General features: G+C 43.5%; 1 protein-coding gene across 1 annotated transcript in view; it reads left to right on the forward strand.

Moving 5' to 3' along the window:
* LOC129824894 (serine/threonine-protein kinase MRCK beta-like) overlaps positions 1-23,715 on the forward strand; it is a 130,455-nt gene that overhangs the window by 97,735 nt on the left and 9,005 nt on the right. The window contains 12 exon segments of the mRNA XM_055884444.1: positions 4,037-4,120; positions 4,657-4,737; positions 4,854-4,959; positions 5,189-5,325; positions 5,869-6,008; positions 6,192-6,273; positions 7,083-7,299; positions 7,785-7,847; positions 10,475-10,716; positions 11,084-11,438; positions 14,621-14,718; positions 18,917-19,001. Of these exon segments, the coding sequence (XP_055740419.1) occupies positions 4,037-4,120; positions 4,657-4,737; positions 4,854-4,959; positions 5,189-5,325; positions 5,869-6,008; positions 6,192-6,273; positions 7,083-7,299; positions 7,785-7,847; positions 10,475-10,716; positions 11,084-11,438; positions 14,621-14,718; positions 18,917-19,001 (1,690 nt within the window).

The following is a 23,715-nucleotide window of genomic DNA, read 5'->3' on the forward strand; positions in this document are numbered from 1 at the left end:
TCTAACAGCTAATACCGCTAACGTCAGTCATAACTCCTCAGTAGTATAGTATAGCCAGTCACCTCACAAAACCCTGTTAACTATTAGCATACTTGTTATCTTCCTCCACAACTAACGACGAGTCAAAAGGAATAAAACCCAATAGCAGCACACTGAGAATATTAATGAGCAGGACCTTTTCACTGTGTCTTTAGTCAGTGAATGAGTGGGACGATATATAAAATCAAATCAAATCAAATGTATTTATATAGCCCTTCTTACATCAGCTGATATCTCAAAGTGCTGTACAGAAACCCAGCCTAAAACCCCAAACAGCAAGCAATGCAGGTGTAGAAGCACGGTGGCTAGGAAAAACTCCCTAGAAAGGCCAAAACCTAGGAAGAAACCTAGAGAGGAACCAGGCTATGAGGGGTGGCCAGTCCTCTTCTGGCTGTGCCGGGTGGAGATTATAACAGAACATGGCCAAGATGTTCAAATGTTCATAAATGACCAGCATGGTCAAATAATAATAATCACAGTAGTTGTCGAGGGTGCAGCAAGTCAGTTGTAAATGTCAGTTGTAAATGTCAGTTGGCTTTTCATAGCCGATCATTAAGAGTATCTCTACCGCTCCTGCGGTCTCTAGAGAGTTGAAAACAGCAGGTCTAGGACAGGTAGCACGTCCGGTGAACAGGTCAGGGTTCCATAGCCGCAGGCAGAACAGTTGAAACTGGAGCAGCAGCACGGCCAGGTGGACTGGGGACAGCAAGGAGTCATCATGCCAGGTAGTCCTGAGGCATGGTCCTAGGACTCAGGTCCTCCGAGAGAGAGAAAGAAAGAGAGAAAGAGAGAGCATACTTAAATTCACACAGGACAACGGATAAGACAGGAGAAGTACTCCAGATATAACAAACTGACCCTAGCCCCCCGACACATAAACTACTGCAGCATAAATACTGGAGGCTGAGACAGGAGGGGTCAGGAGACACTGTGGCCCCATCCGATGATACCCCCGGACAGGGCCAAACAGGAAGGATATAACCCCACCCACTTTGCCAAAGCACAGCCCCCACACCACTAGAGGGATATCTTCAACCACCAACTTACCATCCTGAGACAAGGCCGAGCATAGCCCACAAAGATCTCCGCCACGGCACAACCCACATCAGTGACTCAACCCACCCAAGTGACGCACCCCTCCTAGGGACGGAATGAAAGCATGAAATATAACCTGCCCTTCATTTTACTTTCATGAAAAAGTGATTAGCGTCGGATACCTCCATGATTTCTCCTAATCTTGCCAATCTTTTTTCAAAAGTAAAAACCCTATCTGTGACACTGTTAGGCTATACGTGTTCAATGTAGACTACATGACGTTTCAGTTGATACGCTCCGGGTTTAAATTGACCATGGTTATAATGTAATTATTGTGTATAAGTATGGTCAATATAATAGTTCCTTTAAAGTGTTGATGCTTTGCAAACAGAACGATTTCCCTAATAATCATGTTTACACGGACACATCTGAAATCAGGCAACATGATGGGACTTTTGATAAATGCAGAAAATCGGCAATCAAAATGAACGTTCTACCACAGGGACCACGTTATTTTGACAAAGACTATTTGAGTTCGGACATTTTCACAAATACACAACTGGAACACAGATGAAGCAATTAACATGTCCTGATCATTTGAAAGATTGCTCAGAAAACCAGGTGTTTTAATTGGCGTATGCTTACTTCGATTATGACCTTACGCCAATTAAGATAAGCAGAGTAAGGCGTTTACATGACTAATGCCATACGTGGCCGCCTGCCATAAGCAATTTAATATTGAATTGTGTGTTCATGTAAACGTCCTCGTTGTTAGACTCTGAAGTGGGCCGTATACTGAAGGTTTCTCACAGATTAGTAGATCATCGACATCAACATAGTGTATGATGACACGATTTGTGTATAATACAGTATACTGTTAAGTTTGAGACAATACAGTGCCTTCAGAAAGTATTCACACCCCTTTACTTATTCGACATTTTGTTGTGTTACAGCCTGAATTAAAAATGGATTGTGTCACTGGCCTACACACAATACCCCATCATTTCAAAGTGGAATAATTTGACATTTTTACAAATGAATAAGAAATCGAAAGCTCAAACGTCTTAAGTCAATAAGTATTCAACCCCTTTGTAAATAAGTTCAGTATTAAAATGTCTCTTAATAAGTCACATGAGTTGCATGGACTCACACTGTGTGCAATAATAGTGTTTCACAGGATTTTTCAATAACTACCTCATCTCTGTACCCAACTAAATACAATTTATATGTAAGGTCCCTCAGTTGAGCAGTGAATTTTAAACACATTCAACCATGAAGACCAGGGAGGTTTTCCAAAGCCTAACAAAGGAGGGCACCTATTGGTAGATTGGTAAAAATAGAAAAAGCAGACATTGAATAACCCTTTGAGCATGGTGACGTTATTATTTACACTTTATTTGGTGTATCAATACACCCAGTCACAACAAAGATACAGACGTCCTTCCTAACTCAGTTGCCAGAGAGGAAGGAAAGCACTCAGGGATTTCAACCGAAGGTCAATTGTGACTTTTAATGGCTGTGATGGGAGAAAACTGAGGATAGATCCACTACAGCGTTGTAGTTAGTCCACAATACCAACATAAATGACAGAGGGGGAAAAGCCTGTAAATAATACAAATATTCCAAAACATGCATCCGGTTTGCAATAAAGATGTTTTCAAAGACTCCCGAGTGGCGCAGCGGTCTAAGGCACTGCTTCTCAGTGCTAAAGGCGTCACTACAGACCGTGGTTTCGATCCCGTGCTATATCACAACCGGCCATGATCGGGTCCCATAGGGCGGCACACAATTGGCCCAGCGTCGTCTGGTTAGGGTGAGGGTGTGGCCGGGGTAGGCCGTCATTGTAAAATAAGAATTTGTTCTTAACTGACTTGCCTAGTTAAATAAAAATAAGCCACTAAAGTAAAACTGCAACAACAGAAAATGTGGCAAAGAAATGTACTTTGTCCTGAGTACAAAGGATTATGTCACTGAGTACCACTCTTCATATTTACAATTATGGTGGTGGCTGCATCATGTTATGGGTATTCTTGTCATTGGCAAGGACTTTTTTTTTTGATAAAAAGAAACAGAATAGAGCTAAGCACAGGCAAAATCCTGGAGGAAAAGCTGGTTCAGTCTACTTTCCAACTGGCACTGGGAGACATTCAACTTTCAGCAGGACAATAACATAAAACACAAGGCCAAATATACACTGGAGTTGCTTACCAAACGACATTAAATGTCCCTGAGTAGCCTAGTTACAGTTTAGACTTAAATCAGCTGGAAAATCTATGGCAAGACTTGAAAATGGCTGTCTAGCAATGATTAACAACCAACTTCAGAGCTTGAAGAATTTTGTAAATAATAATGTTCAAATATTGTACCATCCAGGTGTACAAAGCTCTTGGAGAATTACCCAGAAATAGTCACAGCTGTAATCACTGCCAAAGGTGTATTGACTCAGGGTTGTAAATACTTAGGTAAATAAAAAAAATCTTGATTTAATTTGAAATACATTAGCAAAAAGTTCTTAAAACAAGTTTTCACTTTGTCATTATGAGTTTTTGTGTGTGTGTGTAGATGTGACAAAAAAAAGCAATTGAATCAATTTTGAATTCAAGGGGTGTGAATATTTTCTGAAGGCACTGTAAATATGGGCTGATGAATTGTACTTTTATTCACAAAACCACATCAACTCCGTACATGTCCCTAGTATGCCTTCATGATGGTCAAATACTATTAGCGTTGGCAGTTCTTACGTGTGTGAGTTGGTGTAGGTGTTGTTGAGATGTGTTCCTCGCCTCAGATACTGATACTCATTTATCGAAACACTAGTTAGTACATGGGAAACACAAGTCTTCGAGGAGAGGAACACATCTGGACACAACACAGGCATTGAGACACTGGAAACTAGTAACACCCGACCAGTACACAGACACACACACACTTACTTGTCCTGTCATTCCTCTCCCTCCTCCAGAGCAGCTCTGTCAGCGAAATTGACGCCACACCCCAGAAGTCCGACGTCCTCTCCTCGTCAATCTCTGTGGCATCCGAACAGGATGTGAGTGTCCTGTCTCTCACACACACTTCCGTCCCGGCGCACATTCCTCCCAGACATCCTTTCTTCAGAGTGTGTGTGTCATCCCAGTTCGCCAGTCACCATTGTACAATTTAAGCTTTTATTGTTCATTTTAACAGGGTTTAGTAGGAAAGTAGGAAATTAGGTCAAATGCAGGGATATTTCCAATCAGTAATTTTTCCAATCAGTAATTTTTCCAGTCAATTAAATACATTTCTAGAATTAACATTTGACCTTAATCCTGAATGTAGCTCATTGAATGACTATCTTATCCCAGTAAAGCGTAGTTTAGTTTCACAGTATAGAACCAGAGTTCTTTTCATTAGGGTATGCAAGGGAAAACGTCTTGCAACCGGAATTTTTTTAAAAATTGTGTTTCTTATTGGGCAACTCAATGAAGTCCCTCCCTGTTTCAGTAAATGATCTTCCATTTGGTGCCTTATGAACACGACTCAGCTCTATCCTTTTTCCAGTCTGACCTGCTGACCTGTGAACTTTGACCCCCCTCTCTCCCACAGGAGCCAGTCCCCAAGCCCCCAGCTGCTGCCCCTGCCGCCCCGTCCCCTGTCTATCAGACATCGCTGCTGACCGCACCAAAGGTACCGCCTGGCCACACACACACACATGCTGTCAGGTAGTCTGTAATGCTTGGCTATGTGTTCTGTGTTCTTATCTCTCTCTCTTCTTGTGTGTGTTTGCGTGCGTGTGCCCGCAGCCCAAAGCTCACCAGCTGAGCATCAAGACCTTCTCCAGCCCCACCCAGTGCACCCACTGCAGCTCCTTGATGGTGGGCCTCATCCGCCAGGGCTACGCCTGCGAAGGTAGGTTTCATACACACGAACGACCACGCTCTCCGCCGCCGTTGTCGGTGAGTTGGGGGACTGAGGAAACTATGGGTGGCATTTGTTTTCCGGCAAAAACACACACAACTCTCCGAGTAAACAAACTAACATTTTAAATAAACAGCCGATCTGATACTGCAGCTCGCCATTGTACTGCATGTGTCCTTGTAAACTAATACTCTCTCTCTCTCTCCCTCGCTCTCGCCAGTGTGCTCCTTCGTCTGCCACGTGTCCTGTAAGGACAACGCCCCCCTGGTGTGCCCCATCCCCCCCGAGCAGGCCAAGAGGCCGCTGGGCATCGACGTACAGAGGGGCATCGGCACCGCCTACAAGGGCTTCGTCAGGGTGAGCACCCAGTGAAAGGTTATGACCATAGAAATAGAATGACTAGAACATGCATTCTGGCTGCATGTTGCGTGTACCCATGAGTGTGCATTCAGAGGCTTTTTCCCATTCAAGTCATTATAATTCTGTGGTTAAGTCATTGTCTTGGCCTTGAAGTTTCAGAGCGTCATGCGTAATTCAGTTACTTGATAATTCACTAATATCATTTTTGGATGTTGTATCTGATGTAAGTAATGTTAAGTTCATGTTTTAAGTATTCCTATACTTCTGTTATTACGGTGCTATAACTCTGTTATTAGTGCGCCTGTGCAGACGTTTCCCTTGTTGTTGGACCGGGCCTGAGCGTAATGGTACCGATGTACCGTGGAGATACTGTGAAGTGAACGGTGTTCAACTGGAACCTAGTCGTTGTGTCACTGGGAGTTACCGACCAAAACATCTAAAATTCTGTTCAGCTTAACAAGATAGGAACTGTAGCGTGTTTTGGAATTGAACAACATACACAGCCCTCAATTGAACGGTTGCCGCTCCCCTCTCCGTCAGATCCCCAAGCCCACGGGAGTGAAGAAGGGCTGGCAACGGGCGTACGCTGTGGTGTGTGACTGTAAACTCTTCCTGTACGAGGTGCCTGAGGGCAAGTCCACCCAGCCGGGCGTGGCGACCAGTCAGGTCCTGGACCTCAGGTAGGATCTCTCTGTGTGTGTGTGTGTGTGTGTGTGTGTGTGTGTGTGTGTGTGTGTGTGTGTGTGTGTGTGTGTGTGTGTGTGTGTGTGTGTGTGTGTGTGTGTGTGTGTGTGTGTGTGTGTGTGTGTGTGTGTGTGGGGCGTGTGTGTGTTTGTAACACTATGTTCGGTGTATGTCCACAGGGGTGAGGATTTTTCCGTCAGCTCCGTTATGGCCTCAGACGTCATCCACGCCACCCGCAAAGATATCCCCTGCATATTCAGAGTAAGCTTCGAAACTGCAGCATGAAAAATGACATATGTCTAAAGTTATTATATGGACCCTTTTTATAATATATTCCGACTATGGGATGATGTTTCCTGTTGGAGAAAACCCAATAAACAATCTCTAAGTAAAGTCATTATTGTACCACTTTCTGAAGAATTTTATAACTATGAGTTACTATGGAGCGTTGTATTGAATCATACGCATGATAAGTGTGTCATAACACATGACCCTTTTTGTGAGTGTTATTATATTGTTTACTCTATAATTTTATTCTAATCTACTGTTAATCAGGGATGTTTGATATGTCGAAAAAGTCAACGCAAGCGAAATTGAAATAAGAATAATTAAACTTGGGTTTTATATAGAGCTTTTCCTGCTGCGTTTCCATGGAGACTTTTTCCATGGATACTTCCATGTAGACGGGCCAGCGTGTGGCCCGTCTTTGTTAATGGTAACTGTGGTGTAATTGGGTCCATTAGGAGTGTGACACTGAACTTTGGGAGAGCAGAATCAGCAACCTCTGCATCATCAAGACTGTTGCTTTGTGAGAAGGTGTTAAAGTTCGAAGTTGGCCATTGTTTTGTAAATGCCAGCTGAAAAGTACCAGTGACCTGGCTTTTGCCCCAGGTGAAAGCAGGTTTTCCGGAGCCATGGCCCAGTGAAACAACGGGTGCCGGCCCGCGTAGATGGAAACAGAAAAGTCTGAGCCTTTTGGGTAAAACACTGGGGTCAATCATGTATGGAAATGCACCATTGAAGGACCCAAAGACACTTCCTGTTATTATTAACCCTTGCCTCTGTCCCAGGTGTCATCATCCCTGCTGAGCTCGCCAGTGTGCGCCGCCTCCCTATTGGTGCTGGCGGAGAGCGAGGCGGAGAAGAGGAAGTGGGTTGGCATCCTGGAGGGCCTTCAGAGCATCCTGGCCAAGAACCGCCTCAGGAACTGCGTGGTACACGTCATGCACGAGGCCTACGACTCGTCACTGCCCGCCATCAAGACCATGCTCTCCGCCACCATCGTCGGTGAGTTGGAGGAAATGGGGAGACTGTATGTGACATGTACGTCTCACCAACACAACTGCGCTGTGTGTTTTTGTGTGGGTGTGCGAGGCATACGACTCGTCTCTGTCTGCCGTCAAGACCACACTCTCCATGATCTGTGAGTAAGGGACAGTGGGCCTCATTCATCATTCGGGACCAGCAAAACATTTGTGTAAATCTTTTTTTCTGATTACAGCTTTTACACAGTTTAGTAGTTGGAACAGGTAAAACAACTATATTCAAGGGTTAAATATTTGTTCAATCTCTTGTGGGTTTTGTTTATGCGTTTTTCATCGTAACAAATGTAAGGTATGTATTGATAATTTAGTTCCAGAATGTGGGCGGGAAAAATGGAGAGGGGGGAAAGAGAAAGAGAGAGCGAGAGCGAGGGAGAGAGAGGTGTATGCAGAGCATGTGTGACTTTCAGAGAAAGTGTGAGTGACTGTTGACTGCTCTTCTCTCTGCAGATCGAGAGCGTATCGCCCTGGGCACAGAGGAAGGCCTGTTTGTAGTGGAGGTCACCAGAGATGGTAAGAATATACTTATCCGACACCAGGTCATACCCATAGGCCGTTTTCACATATGACATTCGATACCACGGTACGGTTTCTTGGGCGTTTTCATAGTTTGACATTCCGATACCATGGTACTGTTTCCTGGGCGTTTTCACAGTTTGACATTTGATACCACGGTACGGTTTCCTGGCCGTTTTCACAGTTTGACATTCAATACCACGGTACGGTTTCCTGGCCGTTTTCACAGTTTGACATTCCGATACCACGGTACGGTTTCCTGGGCGTTTTCACAGTTTGACATTCGATACAATGGTACGGTTTCCTGGCCGTTTTCACAGTTTGACATTCGATACAATGGTACGGTTTCCTTGGTGTTTTCACAGTTTGACATTCGATACAATGGTACGGTTTCCTGGCCGTTTTCACAGTTTGACATTCGATACAATGGTACGGTTTCCTGGCCGTTTTCACAGTTTGACATTCGATACAATGGTACGGTTTCCTGGGCGTTTTCACAGTTTGACATTCGATACAATGGTACGGTTTCCTGGGCGTTTTCACAGTTTGACATTCGATACAATGGTACGGTTTCCTGGCCGTTTTCACAGTTTGACATTCGATACAATGGTACGGTTTCCTGGCCGTTTTCACAGTTTGACATTCGATACAATGGTACGGTTTCCTTGGCGTTTTCACAGTTTGACATTCGATACAATGGTACGGTTTCCTGGGCGTTTTCACAGTTTGACATTCGATACAATGGTACGGTTTCCTGGCCGTTTTCACAGTTTGACATTCGATACAATGGTACGGTTTCCTTGGCGTTTTCACAGTTTGACATTCGATACAATGGTACGGTTTTCTGGCCGTTTTCACAGTTTGACATTCGATACAATGGTACGGTTTCCTGGCCGTTTTCACAGTTTGACATTCGATACAATGGTACGGTTTCCTTGGCGGTTTCACAGTTTGACATTCGATACAATGGTACGGTTTCCTGGCCGTTTTCACAGTTTGACATTCGATACAATGGTATGGTTTCCTGGCCGTTTTCACAGTTTGACATTCGATACAATGGTACGGTTTCCCGGGCGTTTTCACAGTTTGACATTCGATACCACGGTACGGTTCCCTGGCCGTTTTCACAGTTTGACCTTCAAAACCATGGTACAGTTCCCTGGCCGTTTTCACAGTTTGACATTCGATACAATGGTACGGTTTCCTTGGCGTTTTCACAGTTTGACATTCGATACAATGGTACGGTTTCCTGGGCGTTTTCACAGTTTGACATTCGATACAATGGTACGGTTTCCTGGCCGTTTTCACAGTTTGACATTCGATACAATGGTACGGTTTCCTTGGCGTTTTCACAGTTTGACATTCGATACAATGGTACGGTTTTCTGGCCGTTTTCACAGTTTGACATTCGATACAATGGTACGGTTTCCTGGCCGTTTTCACAGTTTGACATTCGATACAATGGTACGGTTTCCTTGGCGGTTTCACAGTTTGACATTCGATACAATGGTACGGTTTCCTGGCCGTTTTCACAGTTTGACATTCGATACAATGGTACGGTTTCCTGGCCGTTTTCACAGTTTGACATTCGATACAATGGTACGGTTTCCCGGGCGTTTTCACAGTTTGACATTCCGATACCACGGTACGGTTCCCTGGCCGTTTTCACAGTTTGACATTCGATACCACGGTACGGTTCCCTGGCCGTTTTCACAGTTTGACCTTCAAAACCACGGTACAGTTCCCTGGCCGTTTTCACAGTTTGACAACCGATACCACGGCACGGTTTCCTGGAGCGGTTGTGAAAGTTCGACCATATACGTTGTGCTTTCACAACAAGACCTGAAAATCACTGTTTCATGGTGCAATTTGCCTAGACGCTCATTCTGCATGACAGTAGCAGGCTAGCTTGTTTACAACGGGCAAAAAAGTTCCACTCAACTCGCACTGGCACGTCACTATACCTAGGACTGTGGTCCTGGATCTTGGACCCACCACAATGATTTGTTTCTACCCGAGTTCATGTGCATCTCACAAATGCTCTATAGTGCAGATCATCAGCTCCATTATCTGGATCAAACAGGGATATGTGAGAGCTCCCATAGAGGCTCAGATGATATGATATGAACATAACTGGTTTTGTGCACAGAAACATGCAGACTCCTTCGTGCAGCTCAATACTTTTTAGACTTCTATGATCACATGATGCTCTACAGATGGTCATACTATCAACAAATCTGTTGATAAGCAACTGCTTGCTAAGGTTAAGGTTAGAATAAATGTACGGGTTAAGTTTAGAGCGAGGGTTAGGGTCAGTAGCTAGTTAGTTGAAATGTTATGGATGGACTTTCCAAATAAGTTGTTAATGGGATATGTGAGAGCGCCAATAGAGGCTCAGATGATACGGAACACAATTACATTTGTTCCGTATCATCTGAGCCTCTATGGGCGCTCTCACATATCCCTGTATGATCCTGGAGCATTTGGTATCCTGATGATCTCCTCTATAGAGCATTTGTGAGATGCAAATGAACTCTTGCTGAGAATTTGGCTCACGGGCCGCCAGTTGGGGAGCCCTGCCCTACAGACTCCCCTGTTGACTCCCCCCTCTCTCCCTCCTCCAGTGATCGTCCGGGCGGCTGACTGCAAGAAGGTGCACCAGATCGAGCTGATCCCAAAAGAGAAGATGGTGGCTCTGCTGTGCGGACGCAACCGCCACGTGCACCTGCACCCCTGGGGGGCGCTGGAGGGGGCTGAGTCGGCCTTTGACATCAAGTTGACGGAGACCAAGGGCTGCCAAGCGCTGACCACCGGCGTGCTGCGTCCCGGGGGACCCGCCTGCCTGCTGGCCGCCATCAAGCGCCAGGTCAGTATTTTATTTATTTATTTATTTACACCTGCGGGCAAATTTAGTGACTAAAGTAAAACAAAGTTAGTTAATAAAAGAGTTCCAATACAAAATAGTTCAAATTACATGTGAAGGTGAAGTTATGTGACTTTTATAAGAAATAGGGTGGGAAAGTCATAAGATACATCTATCTTCCCCACTTCAAAACAAACAACACCATATAAAGGTAGCATCCATGAAGTCTTCATAAGAACTGCATCGATGCTTTGCATATCGTTCATAAGCTAACTCATACTAGCTACTTCAAAGGTGACATGAAAGGTCCTTTACATCTGCTGCTTTGCCTGAATGTATGGCAAAATGTCCCTCCCTCCACCTCTACCAGGTGCTGTGCTATGAGATCACCTGGGCCAAGCCGCACCACCGCAAGCTGTGGGAGGTACAGGCCCCGGGGGTGGCCCAGTGGCTGGGCATGGTGCGCGAGCGCCTGTGCGTGGGCTACCCCTCGGGCTTTGCCCTGCTGGCCCTCCAGGGCGAGTCATCGCCCGTCAGCCTGGTGAGCCCCGGGGACCCGTCGCTGGCCTTCCTGGCCCAGCAGCCCCTGGACGCGCTGCACGCCCTGGAGGTGGGCACGGCCGAGCTGCTGCTCTGCTTCAGCCAGCTAGGCATCTATGTGGACCCCACAGGAAGGAGGAGCAGGGCCCAGGAACTGATGTGGCCCGCCACGCCGCTAGCCTGCAGTACGTGACGGTGTTTTATTTTAAGTGGTTAAGTTGGGTTAGGCAAGGTTTGGAGAAGAAATGCAGTGGCCTTGCTGGTCTAACGGTAATTCTGCAGAATCTGGCACACGCATATCTACGGTTTTGGCACAAGTTTGAATCCGGCCTACTGCTCTTTGACACAACTTCTCCCTGTCATCTTCTATCTGTTCTATAAAATCAGAAACCATCTTAAAATATACAGCGAGCTCCAAAAGTATTGCGACAGTGACAACGATGTTGTTTTGGCTCTGTACTCCAACACTTTGGATTTTAAAATGATACAATGTCTGAAGTTTAAATGCAGACTGTCAGCTTTAATTTGAGGGTGAACCGTTTAGCACTTTTAGAACATAATACCCCCATTTTAGGGGACCAAAAGTATTGAGATAAATTCACTTACAGTACCAGTCAAAAGATTGGACACACCTACTCGTTTTTTTTTTACAATGTAGAATAATAGTGAAGACATCAAAACGATGAAACAACACATATGGAATCATGTAGTAACCAAAAAAGTGTTAAATCTAAATATATTTTATATTTGAGATTCTTCCAAGTAACCACCCTTTGCCTTGATGACAGCTTTTCACACTCTCGGAATTCTCTCAACCAGTTTCACCTGGAATGCTTTTCCAACCGTCTTGAATGAGTTCACACATATGCTGAGCACTTGTTGGCTGCTTTTCCTTCACTCTGCGGTCCAACTCATCCCAAACCATCTCAATTGGGTTGAGGTCGGGTGATTGTGGAGGCCAGGTCATCTGATACAGCACTCCATCACTCTCCTTCCTGGTCAAATAGACCTTACACAGCCTGAAGGTCTGTTGGGTCATTGTCCTGTTGAAAAACAAATGATAGTCCCACTAAACACAAACCAGATGGGATGGCGTATCGCTGCAGAATGCTGTGGTAGCCATGCTGGTTAAGTGTGCATTGAATTCTAAATAAATCAGTGTCACCAGCAAAGCACCATCACACCACCACCTCCATGCTTCACAATGGGAACCACACATGCGGATGTTACGCACGCCTCTAAAAAGAGGGAACGCAACACCCTGCTACAACTCAACTCCCCGTGAAGTGAAAGAGGTATGGACTGTAGGTGCGAGTAAGGATGACAAAAGTCAGAATTTACCGTTTACTAGGATTTATTTCCTTAAACGGTAATATGGGGAAAAGGGGCTGGACGGAACCAAAGGAAAGAAAGTAAATATCAAAGCTCCCCCTCTCCTATCTAACCTGCCTACCCACTACTTACCTAACTTAGCACCACTTGGTGCCCTAACCAAAATACAGGGGGTGGTCCGCCCAGGTCTTACCTAGTGTGCCTAGACATTGAATATACTACGGGTATATGTATGCCCGCGGGCCTCTTGCCTATTCACTCCCAAAGTGCATTCTCCTTCCCCCCTGGGAACAAATGAAACAGAATAATTATTAACAATTTCACAAACACAACTGAGTAAACTAACTCAGGCCACTGAAGAAGCTTTGACAAAACAACAAACACAGAACTCTTTCTAATGATTTCTCCAAAACGTTCAATCTCCCTCTAATCTTTTCTCCAAAACGTTCAATCTCCCTCTAACCTCCAATCATTTCTGAACAGAACACTGGCTTTTATATCTTCAGGTGGCAATGGTGATTAGAGTCAGCTGCTTCTTGACGAGGGGGCGGAGTCAGCTCCAATCATCAATTAGCCTGGGGTCGACCAATCAGCTGCTTGGGGAGTTTTCAGGAATCTATCTCCTGAAACACACACACTCAAATACAAACCAGAAACTGGAGAACGTAACAGCGGAGATCATCCATTCACCTACTCTGCGTCTCACCAAGACGTGGCAGTTGTAACCAAAAATATCAAATATGGACTCATTAGACCAAAGGACAGATTTCCACTGGTCTAATGTTCATTGCTTGTGTTTCTTGGCCCAAGCAAGTCCTCTTGTTATTATTGGTGTCCTTTAGTAGTGGTTTCTTTGCAGCAATTCGATCATGAAAGGCAGTTGATGTTGAGATGTGTCTGTTTCTTGAATTCTGTGAAGCATTTATTTGGTCTGCAATTTCTGAGACTGGTAATTCTAATGAACGTATCCTCTGCAGCAGAGGTAACTCTGGGTCTTCCTTTCCTGTGGCGGTCCTCATGAGAGCCAGTTTCATCATTGCGCTTGATGGTTTTTGCAACTGCACTTTCAAAGGTCTTGAAATTTTCCGCATTGACTGACTAAAAGTAATGATGTCTTTCATGTCTAAAAGTAATGATGGACTGTTGTTTCTCTTTGCTTATTTGAGCTGTTCTTGCCATAATAAGGACTTGGTGTTTTACCAAATAGGGCCATCTTCTGTATACCACCCCTACCTTGTCACAACACAACTGATTGGCTCAAACACATTAAGAAGTAAAGAAATTCCCCTAATTAACTTTTAACAAGGCACACCTGTTAATTGAAATGCATTCCAGGTGACTACCTCATGAAGCTGGTTGAGAGAATGCTTAATGTGCAAAGCTGTCATCAAGGCAAATGGTGGCTACTTTGAAGATTCTCAAATCTAAAATATATTTTGATTTGTTTAACACTTTTTTGGTTACTACATGATTCGATATGTGTTATTTCATAGTTTTGATGTCTTCACTATTATTCCACAATGTAGAAAATAGCACAGATAAAGAATAACTCTTGAATGAGTAGGTGTGTCCAAACTTTTGACTGGTACTGTTAATGTGTATTAAAGTAGTTTTTTCACAATATAGATGAAATTACCCTCAAATTAAAGCTCACAGTCTGCTCTGTAACCTCCTAGTCATTGTATCATTTCAAATACAAAGTGCTGGAGTACAGAGCTACAAAACAACAATGTGTCACTGTTCCAATACTTTTAGATCTGTGTATATATATTTTTTTAAAGAAATGCAGAATGACATGTAATAATAGGGCTTAACAACAATGTCGGCTCCAGATAATAGTGATAGAGACACCTTGTAACAGCCTATGTAGAATGCCTGAATGCATGACACCAGAAATTGTTAGCTTATCCGAAGGGGCACTAAAAGACCACATTTTATATTATTGAAACATGAAAATGATTTGGTATATTGGATCCTACAAATAGATGAAAGGCCTCTGTTTTTGCTCAGCGTGTGTCTCCTGTGTGTCCTCCAGGCTCCAACTCGTCTTACCTGACGGTGTACAGCGAGTACGGAGTGGATGTGTTTGACATCCACACCACCGAGTGGGTCCAGACCATTTCACTGAGGAAGGTAAGAGCAGCTTTCCATGGCTACCCATTCATATCGCTCCTGCCAACTGATGAGTCTGGATTTGCCTCCCTCCCCAATGATTTCTAGATTGCAAACACATTCTCACTGTTCTGATTGGTCCTAGAAACCGATGGGTTAGGCCTGAACAGGCTTACATGATGGCGTTATTAACTTTGATACTCTGATTGGTTATCGCTGATTAATTTTTGTACGACTTCCCTCATTTTGAAGTCACACAAATGACTTGTAGGATTGCAGTTTCAGACTAAATGTATGTAGCAATCGATAAATTAAATTCAAGGTGAGTCATCAGGCAAAAGAACAGCGCTGCCCCGTACAACAGTCTGGAATGTCCATCTGTGTGTGTTGTGTGAGGTATGTCTATTCTACGCTGTGTAGCTGTTAGCGATAATGATAAACGGAAACCTGAAAAAACAAAACGAAGAAAACTGAATTTGGGAGAAAACATCATGGAATCAGGCAAAAATCTGGATTTTATAGGGCTCTACTGGACCTAGTTCACTCTTATCTATTGAATTTGAGTCAATGGCATTACCTTGCCCATGTAGAACAACGGTTCTGGTTGAACATAATGCTCTATTTCATGTGTTGGAATTATTTGGAGTAGTGGCAAATTATTTTCTGCCTTGCCTGCATGCAGAAGTGAGGTCTGCATTTTCTTGTGCATGTCACTAGATGTATTGTGAAATTACATTGTTGCCTTTGTGTCCCTCTACTGAATGACTGCCTGTTGAAAGTACACAAGAGTGCCCCTGCATGGACGTGGGGTGTAAATGCACCAATGACGTTAAAATGAATCTGTCACCAGTGTCTGCTTGTACAGTCATGGCCAAAAGTTTTGAGAATGACACAAATATTAATTTTCACAAAGTCTGCTGCCTCAGTTTATGATGGCAATTTGCATATACTCCAGAATGTTATGAAGAGTGATCAGATGAATTGCAATTAATTGCAAAGTTCCTTTTTGCCAGTGATTCTCTCGTGTTAACAAGGACAAGGCTGGAGATCACTCTGTCATGCTGATTGAGTTCGATTAACAGACTGGAAGCTTCAAAAGGAGGGTGGTGCTTGGAATCATTGTTCTTCCTCTGTCAAACATGATTACCTGGAAGGAAACACGTGCCGTCATCATTGCTTTGCACAAAAAGGGCTTCACAGGCAAGGATATTGCTGCCAGTAAGATTGCACCTAAATCAACTGTTTATCGGATCATCAAGAACTTCAAGGAGAGCGGTTAAATTGTTGTGAAGAAGGCTTCAAGGTGCCTAAGAAAGTCCAGCAAGCGCCAGGACTGTCTCCTAAAGTTGATTCAGGTGCTGGATCAGGGCACCACCAGTACAGAGCTTGCTCGGGAATGGCAGCAGGCAGGTGTGAGTGCATCTGCATGCACAGTGAGGTGAAGACTTTTGGAGGATGGCCTGGTGTCAAGAAGGGCAGCAAAGAAGCCACTTCTCTCCAGGAAAAGCATCAGGGACAGACTGATATTCTGAAAAAGGTAAAGGGATTGGACTGCTGAGCAGAGCACTAGGGTAAAGTCATTTTCTCTGATGAATCCCCTTTCCGATTGTTTGGGGCATTTGTCAGGAGAAGACGAGGTGAGCGCTACCGTCAGTCCTGTGTCATGCCAACAGTAAAGCATCCTGAGACCATTCATGTGTAGGGTTGCTTCTCAGCCAAGGGAGTGGGCTCACTCACAATTTTGCCTAAGAACACAGCCATGAATAAAGAATGGTACCAACACATCCTCCGAGAGCAACTTCTCCCAACCATCCAGGAACAGTTTGGTGATGAACAATGCCTTTTCCAGCATGATGGAGCACCTTGCCAGAAGGCAAAAGTGATAACTAAGTGGCTCGGGGAACAAAACATTGATATTTTGGGTCAATGGCCAGGAAACTCCCCAGACCTTAATCCCATTGAGAACTTGTGGTCAATCCTCAAGAGGTGGGTGGACAAACAAAACCCCACAAATTCTTACAAACTCCAAGCATTGATTATGCAAGAATGGGCTGCCATCAGTCAGGATGTGGCCCAGAAGTTAATTGACAGCATGCCAGGGCGGATTGCAGAGGTCTTGAAAAAGAAGGGTCAACACTGCAAATATTGACTCTTTGCATCAACTTCGTGTAATTGTCAATAAAAGCCTTTGACACTTATGAAATGCTTGTAATTATACTTCAGTATTCCATAGTAACATCTGACAAAAATATCTAGACACTGTGGCAGCAGACTTTGTGAAAATTAATATTTGTGTTATTCTCAACTTTTGGCCACGACTGTATACACTGTGTACAAAGTAGAGGTCGACCGATTGTGATTTTTCAAGCCGGTACCGATTTATTGGAGGACCAAAAAAGCCAATACCGATTAATTGGACGATTTTTTTTCTTTTTCTTTTCTTTTTTTTCTTCCTTTCATTTTTTTACATTTAAAAAAAAATATATATTTATATATATTTGTAATAATGACAATTACAACAATACTGAATTAACACTTTTATTTTAACTTAAAATAATACATCAATAAAACCAATTTAGTCTCAAATAAATAATAAAACATGTTCATTTTGGTTTAAATAATGCAAAAACAAAGTGTTGGAGAAGAAAGTAAAAATGCAATATTTGCCTTGTAAAAAAGCTAACGTTTAAATTCCTTGCTCAGAACATATGAAAGCTGGTGGTACCTTTTAACATGTGTTCAATATTCCCAGGTAAGAAGTTTAGGTTGTAGTTATTATAGGAATTATAGGACTATTTCTCTCTATACCATTTGTATTTCATATACCTTTGACTATTGGATGTTCTTATAGGCACTATAGTATTGCCAGCCTAATCTCAGGAGTTGATAGCCTTGAAGTCATAAACAGCGCAATGCTTGAAGCACAGCCAAGAGCTGCTGGCAAATGCAGGAAAGTGCTGTTTGAATGAATGCTTACGAGCCTGCTGCTGCCTACCACCGCCTACCACTAGCTAGCAACTTACCTTGGCTCCTTGCTGCACTCACGTAACAGGTCGTCAGCCTGCCACGCAGTCTCCTCGTGGAGTGCAATATAATCGGCCATAATCGGTGTCCAAAAATGCTGATTACCAATTGTTATGAAAACTTGAAATCGGCTCTAATTAATCGGTCAACCTCTAGTACAAAGCATGTCAGACTGACCAGGTGAAAGCTATGATCCCTTATTAAATCCGCATAGATGAAGGGGAAGAAGGATTTTTAAGCCTTGAGACAATGGAGACAGGGATTGTGTATGCGTGCCATTGGCGGTGAATGGGCAAGACAAAAGATTTAAGTCCCTTTGAACGGGGTATGGTAGTAGGTGCCAGGCGCACCGGTTTGTGTCAAGAACTGCAACGCTGCTGTGTTTTTCCACGCTGAATGGTCCACCACCAAAGGACCTCCAGCCAACATGACACCTCTGTGGAAAGCATTGGAGTCAACATGGGCCAGCATCCCTGTGGAACGCTGTTGACACCTTGTAGAGTCGATGCCCCGGCAAATTGAGGTGGTTCTCAGGGCAAAAGGGGAGGGTGCCACTCAATATTAGGGAGGTGTTCTTAATGTTTTGTACACTCGGTGCCACGTGTCGATATGGTGTTGTAGCCTGTAAGATATTCGTGAGCAGGCTAAATTAAATGTGTGTGAACATGTTACATATTTAGACACATTGGTACTTGCATTCAAAGCTCACTTAGGCAGATGCATAGATTCTCACACTCTCATTCTCACACACACACACACACACACACACACACACACACACACACACACACACACACACTTGTACACAGCCACACCCCTCCAACTCCTGGAGAGCTACCCTCTTGTATGTTTTTGCTCCAACCCTAATCTAGTGCACCTGATTCTAATAATTAGCTGGTTGATAAGCTAAATCTGGTTAGTTACAAACTGGGGTTGGATTGAAAACCTGCCGGAGGGTAGCTCTCCAGGAACGGGGAGCCTAATGCCCCATCTTGGTGAGTGTATGAGAGGACGCGTGTTCTAATCTCGGGTGTGTGTAGGGGGTGAGTGTTAAAAAGTGTGCCCATGAGTGAGACGAGTGTCCGTGTCTTTGTGCACGTGTGTGTTTTTACGCCTCATGCACATGTTTGTGCCCCTTCGTGAATGTGTGCGTTTGTAGTGTGGCTTGGTGTAACCCATGTCCCTGCCCCCTCAGATAAGGCCTCTAAATGTGGAGGGCAGTCTGAACCTGCTGGGCTCCGAACAACCACGCCTCATCTACTTCAGCAACAACTCCACAGGTACAAATACACCTCAATATACTCACTCGCTTACAATATGGCCCAATGCACAACTATATCTCAATGTACTCACTCAGTACATACAGTGCCTTATTCCACATTTTGTTGTTACAGCCTGAATTCAAAATGGATTAAATGTATCAATTTTTTTCTTTTTTTTCTTTAACCTTTATTTAACTAGGCAGGTCAGTTAAGAACAAATTCTTACTTACAATGACAGCCTACCAAAAGGCAAAAGACCTCCTGTGGGGACGGGGGCCTGGGATTAAAAATAAAAAATTAATTAAATACAAATATAGGACAAAACACACATCACGACAAGAGAGACAACGCAACACTACATAAAGAGAGACCTAAGACAACAACATAGCAAGACAGCAACACAACATGGTAGCAGCACAAAACATGGTACAAACATTATTGGGCACAGACAACAGCACAAAGGGCAAGAAGGTAGAGACAACAATACATCACGCAAAGCAGCCACAACTGTCAGTGTGTCCATGATTGAGTCTTTGAATGAAGAGATTGAGATAAAACTGTCCAGTTTGAGTGTTTGTTGCAGCTTTTCTAGCTCTCTGCGGGTTTTGGCAGAGAGCTAGACACAGACAGAGGCCTCAATATTCAGCTATACCGTGAGCATAAGTACAATGGCACGTGAGCAAATGAATAACAACATAATCAATGGTGGGTGTCTTTAGAAGACCCCCGTAATCAATTTTAGTCCTTCACAGCCTTAAAGAAGAAAGGGTCTAAACCATCTGACCCAAATGTTTTTTTGGGGTCAAGTTTCAGGAGCTCCTCTAGCACCTCGGACTCAGTGACTGCCTGCAGGGAGAAACTTTGTAGCGGGGCAAGGATAAAAGAGGGAGAAGCATTGGGGATAGTCGCATTAAAAGAGGTGGGAGATGAGGAAATGTTGGATGGGCAAGGAGGCATATTTACCATCTACACCTACACACAATACCCCATAATGAGAAAGTGAAAACAAGTTTTTAGAAATTGTAGCAAATTTATTGAGAATGAAATAAAGAAATATGTCAATTATATAAGTATTCACACCCCTGAGTCGATACTTTGTAGAAGCATCTTTGGCGGTGATTACAGCTGAGTCTTTTTAGGTTAGTCTCTAAGAGCTTTGCACACCTGTATTGTACAATATTTGCCCATTATTCTTTTTGAATGTCTTCAGGCTCCGTCAAGTTGATTGTTGATCATTGCTAGACAACCATTTTCAAATCTTGCCATAAATTTTAAAGCCAATGTGCAGTGCCTTTGGAAAGTATTCAGACCCCTTGACTTTTTCCACATTTTTCGTTAGTTTACAGCATTATTCTAAAATGTATTAAATAGTTTTTTTCTCTCATCAAGCTACACACAATACCCCATAATGACAAAGCAAAACCATTTAAAAAAAAAAAAACATTTTTGCTAAATTATTAAAAAATCAAATGTGCTTAATTTTTCAGACCCTTTACTCAGTACGTTGTTGAAGCACCTTTGGCAGTGATTACAGCCTCGAGTCTTCTTGGGTATGACACTACAAACTTGGCACACCTTTATTTGGGCAGTTTCTCCCATTCTACTCTGCAGATCCTCTCAAGCTCTGTCAGGTTGGATGGGGAGCATTGCTGCACAGCTATTTTCAGGTCTCTCCAGAGATGTTGGATCAGGTTTAAGACCGGGCTCAGGCTGGGCCACTCACGGACTTTGAGACTTGTCCTGAAGCCACTCCTGCGTTGTTTTGGCTGTGTGCTTAGGGTTGTTGTCCTGTTGGAAGGTCAACCTTCGCCCAAGTCTGAGCTCCTGAGAACTCTGGAACAGGTTTTCATCAAGGATCACTGTAATTTGCTCCATTCATCTTTGCCTCAATCCTGACGAGTCTCCCAATCCCTGGTGCTGAACCCCCCCCCCCTCAGCATGATTCTGCCACCACCATGCTTCACCGTAGGGATGGTGCCAGGTTTCCTCTAGACGTGACACTTGGCATTCAGGCCAAAGAGTTCAATATTGGTTTCATCAGACCAGAGAATCTTGTTTCTCATGGTCTGAGAGTCCTTTAGGTGCCTTTTGGCAAACTCCAAGCGAGCTGTCATGTGCCTTTTACTGTGGAGTGGCTTCCGTCTGGCCACTCGACTATAAAGGCCTGATTGGTGGAGTGCTGCAGAGATGGTTGTCCTTCTGGAAGGTTTTCCCATCTCCACAGAGGAACTCTGGAGCTGTGTCAGAGTGACCATCGCGTACTTGATCGCCTCCCTGACCAAGGCACTTCTCCCCCGATTGCTCAGTTTGCCCGGGCGACCAGCTCTAGGAAGAGTCTTGGTGGTTCCCAACTTCATCCATTTAAGAATGATGGAGGCCACTGTGTTCTTGGGGACCTTAAATGCTGCAGAAATGTTTTGGTACCCTTCCCCAGATCTGTGCCTCGACACAATCCTGTGTCGGAGCTTTAAGGACAATTCCTTCGACCTCATGGCTTGGTTTTTGCTCTGACATGCAGTCAACTGTGGAACCTTATATAAAAAGGTGTGTGCCTTTCCAAATCATGTCCAATCAATAGGTAGACTCCAATCGAGTTGTAGAATCTGGCGACATCACAATGATAAAAAAAGATTTTCCTATTAATTATATGGCTCCTTTTGAAATGTCGTCGTGTTTCCAAGCCACACTTTTGACAAAATCTCCGTCAGCGCCACTCGAGAGTAGAACTTTGTCGGGCATCAGTCTTCAAAAGAAACGTAAAAAACAAAATATGCGACAGGAGAGTAGCAATTCCAACCAGAATAACTACTCCAAGGTCCTCTGATAATACTAGTCCCGAGTTTGACAGATGTTGCTCGCGGTTTGTGCAAGAAACCAACTGATTAAAAAAATGTAGCTAAGTGCTCCGCATAAGCTATATGTGAATAGCCTACATGTATCCAATCAACTTTCACAGTGAATGCTTTTGTTTTTGTTTTGTGCGTATGAATGAAATATTACCAAATGCATCAGTAAAAAATATTGAGCCTATTTAATGCAACCCTTGATGTTAATTGATCGCAAAGCAGCAGCATACAACTGACCTAAACATTTGGAAATGATAACTATACAATGGGAAAGATGGTTTGGTATGTTTTAGAAACTTGGGACCCAAGCTCGAGTTATCAGTGTGGCTCTGTCACCTGGACAGAGTTGAAATACTGTATCTTCACGCCTAGAATAAAAACCTCCAGGCTTCCTTCATAACTGTCAGTTTATTGGGGAAAAATAAATAATTACAGGGGCCGTTTGGAAAAAGCGATTCTCGTCCGAATCGTCTTCTGGAATAACGGACATTCTGGAGTGATAATTACATAACCAACGTTCTCTAGTAATACTAGTGCAGTGCGAAAAGGGCTTTGGTCACGTGCATGCGATGCATACATGTGTCACATAAAGAGAGCAAGGGTTGAGGGAATAAGGAATGTTTTTCCTAAACTGTTGAGGCATTTCGGGAAACAGGACTTTTCAGTCAGAAATGGCTGTAGTTATGTTGCAGCTTCAGCAACATAGACAGTGCGATAAACACTTTGATAAACTCTTTGATGTTCTGTGGCGGTCGCTGAAGCAGGGAGGAGAGAGAGACAACAGGTGCTAGTCACAGTCACTTGCTGTCAAAATGTTGTTTCTCAAACTAGACACTCTAATCTACTTGTCCTCTTGCTCAGTTGTGCCCCGGGGCCTCCCACTCCTCTTTCTATTCTGGTTAGTGCCAGTTTGCGCTGTTCTGTGAACAGAGTAGTACACAGCGCTGTACGAGATCTTCAGTTTCTTGGCAATTTCTCGCATGGAATAGCCTTCATTTCTCAGAACAAGAATAGACTGACGAGTTTGAGAAGAAAGTTCTTTATTTCTGGCCATTTTGAGCCTGTAATTGAACCCACGAATGCTGATGCTCCAGATACTCAACTAGTCTAAAGAAGGCCAGTTTTATTGCTTCTTTAATCAGACAACAGTTGTCAGCTGTGCTAACATAATTGCAAAAGGGTTTTCTAATGATCAATTAGCCTTTTAAAATGATAAACTAACACAAGGTGCCACTGGAACACAGGAGTGATGGTTGCTGATAATCGGAATCTGTACGCCTATATAGATATTCCATAAAAAATCTGCCGTTTCCAGCTACAATAGTCATTTACAACATTAACAATGTCTACACTGTATTTCTGATCAATTTGATGTTATTTTAATAGACAAAAATGTGCTTTTGGTTAGAGTCCAACGCTCTAACCACTAGAGCGTTGGACTCTAACCAAAAGCACATTTTTGTCCATTAAAATAACATCAAGTTGATCAGAAATACAGTGTAGACATTGTTAATGTTGTAAATGACTATTGTAGCTGGACACGGCAGATTTTTTATGGACTAGTAACCGAAAGGTTGCAAGATTGAATCCCCGAGCTGACAAGGTAAAAAATCTGTCGTGCTGCCCCGGAACAAGGCAGTTAACCCACTGTTCCTAGGCCGTCATTGAAAATAAGAATTTGTTCTTAAGAGACTTACCCAGAAAGACTCACAGCTGTAATCACTGCCAAAGGTTCTTCTACAAGGTGTTGACTCAAGGGTTGGAGATACTTATGTAAATTAGATATTTCTATTGAATTTTCAATGCATTTGCTAACTTTTTTTTTTAAATCACTTTGTCATTATGGGGTATTTGTGTGGAGATTGGTGAGACATTTTTTTCATTTA

The sequence above is a fragment of the Salvelinus fontinalis genome, chromosome 27 (assembly GCF_029448725.1).
Source record: "Salvelinus fontinalis isolate EN_2023a chromosome 27, ASM2944872v1, whole genome shotgun sequence".
NCBI lineage: Eukaryota > Metazoa > Chordata > Actinopteri > Salmoniformes > Salmonidae > Salvelinus > Salvelinus fontinalis.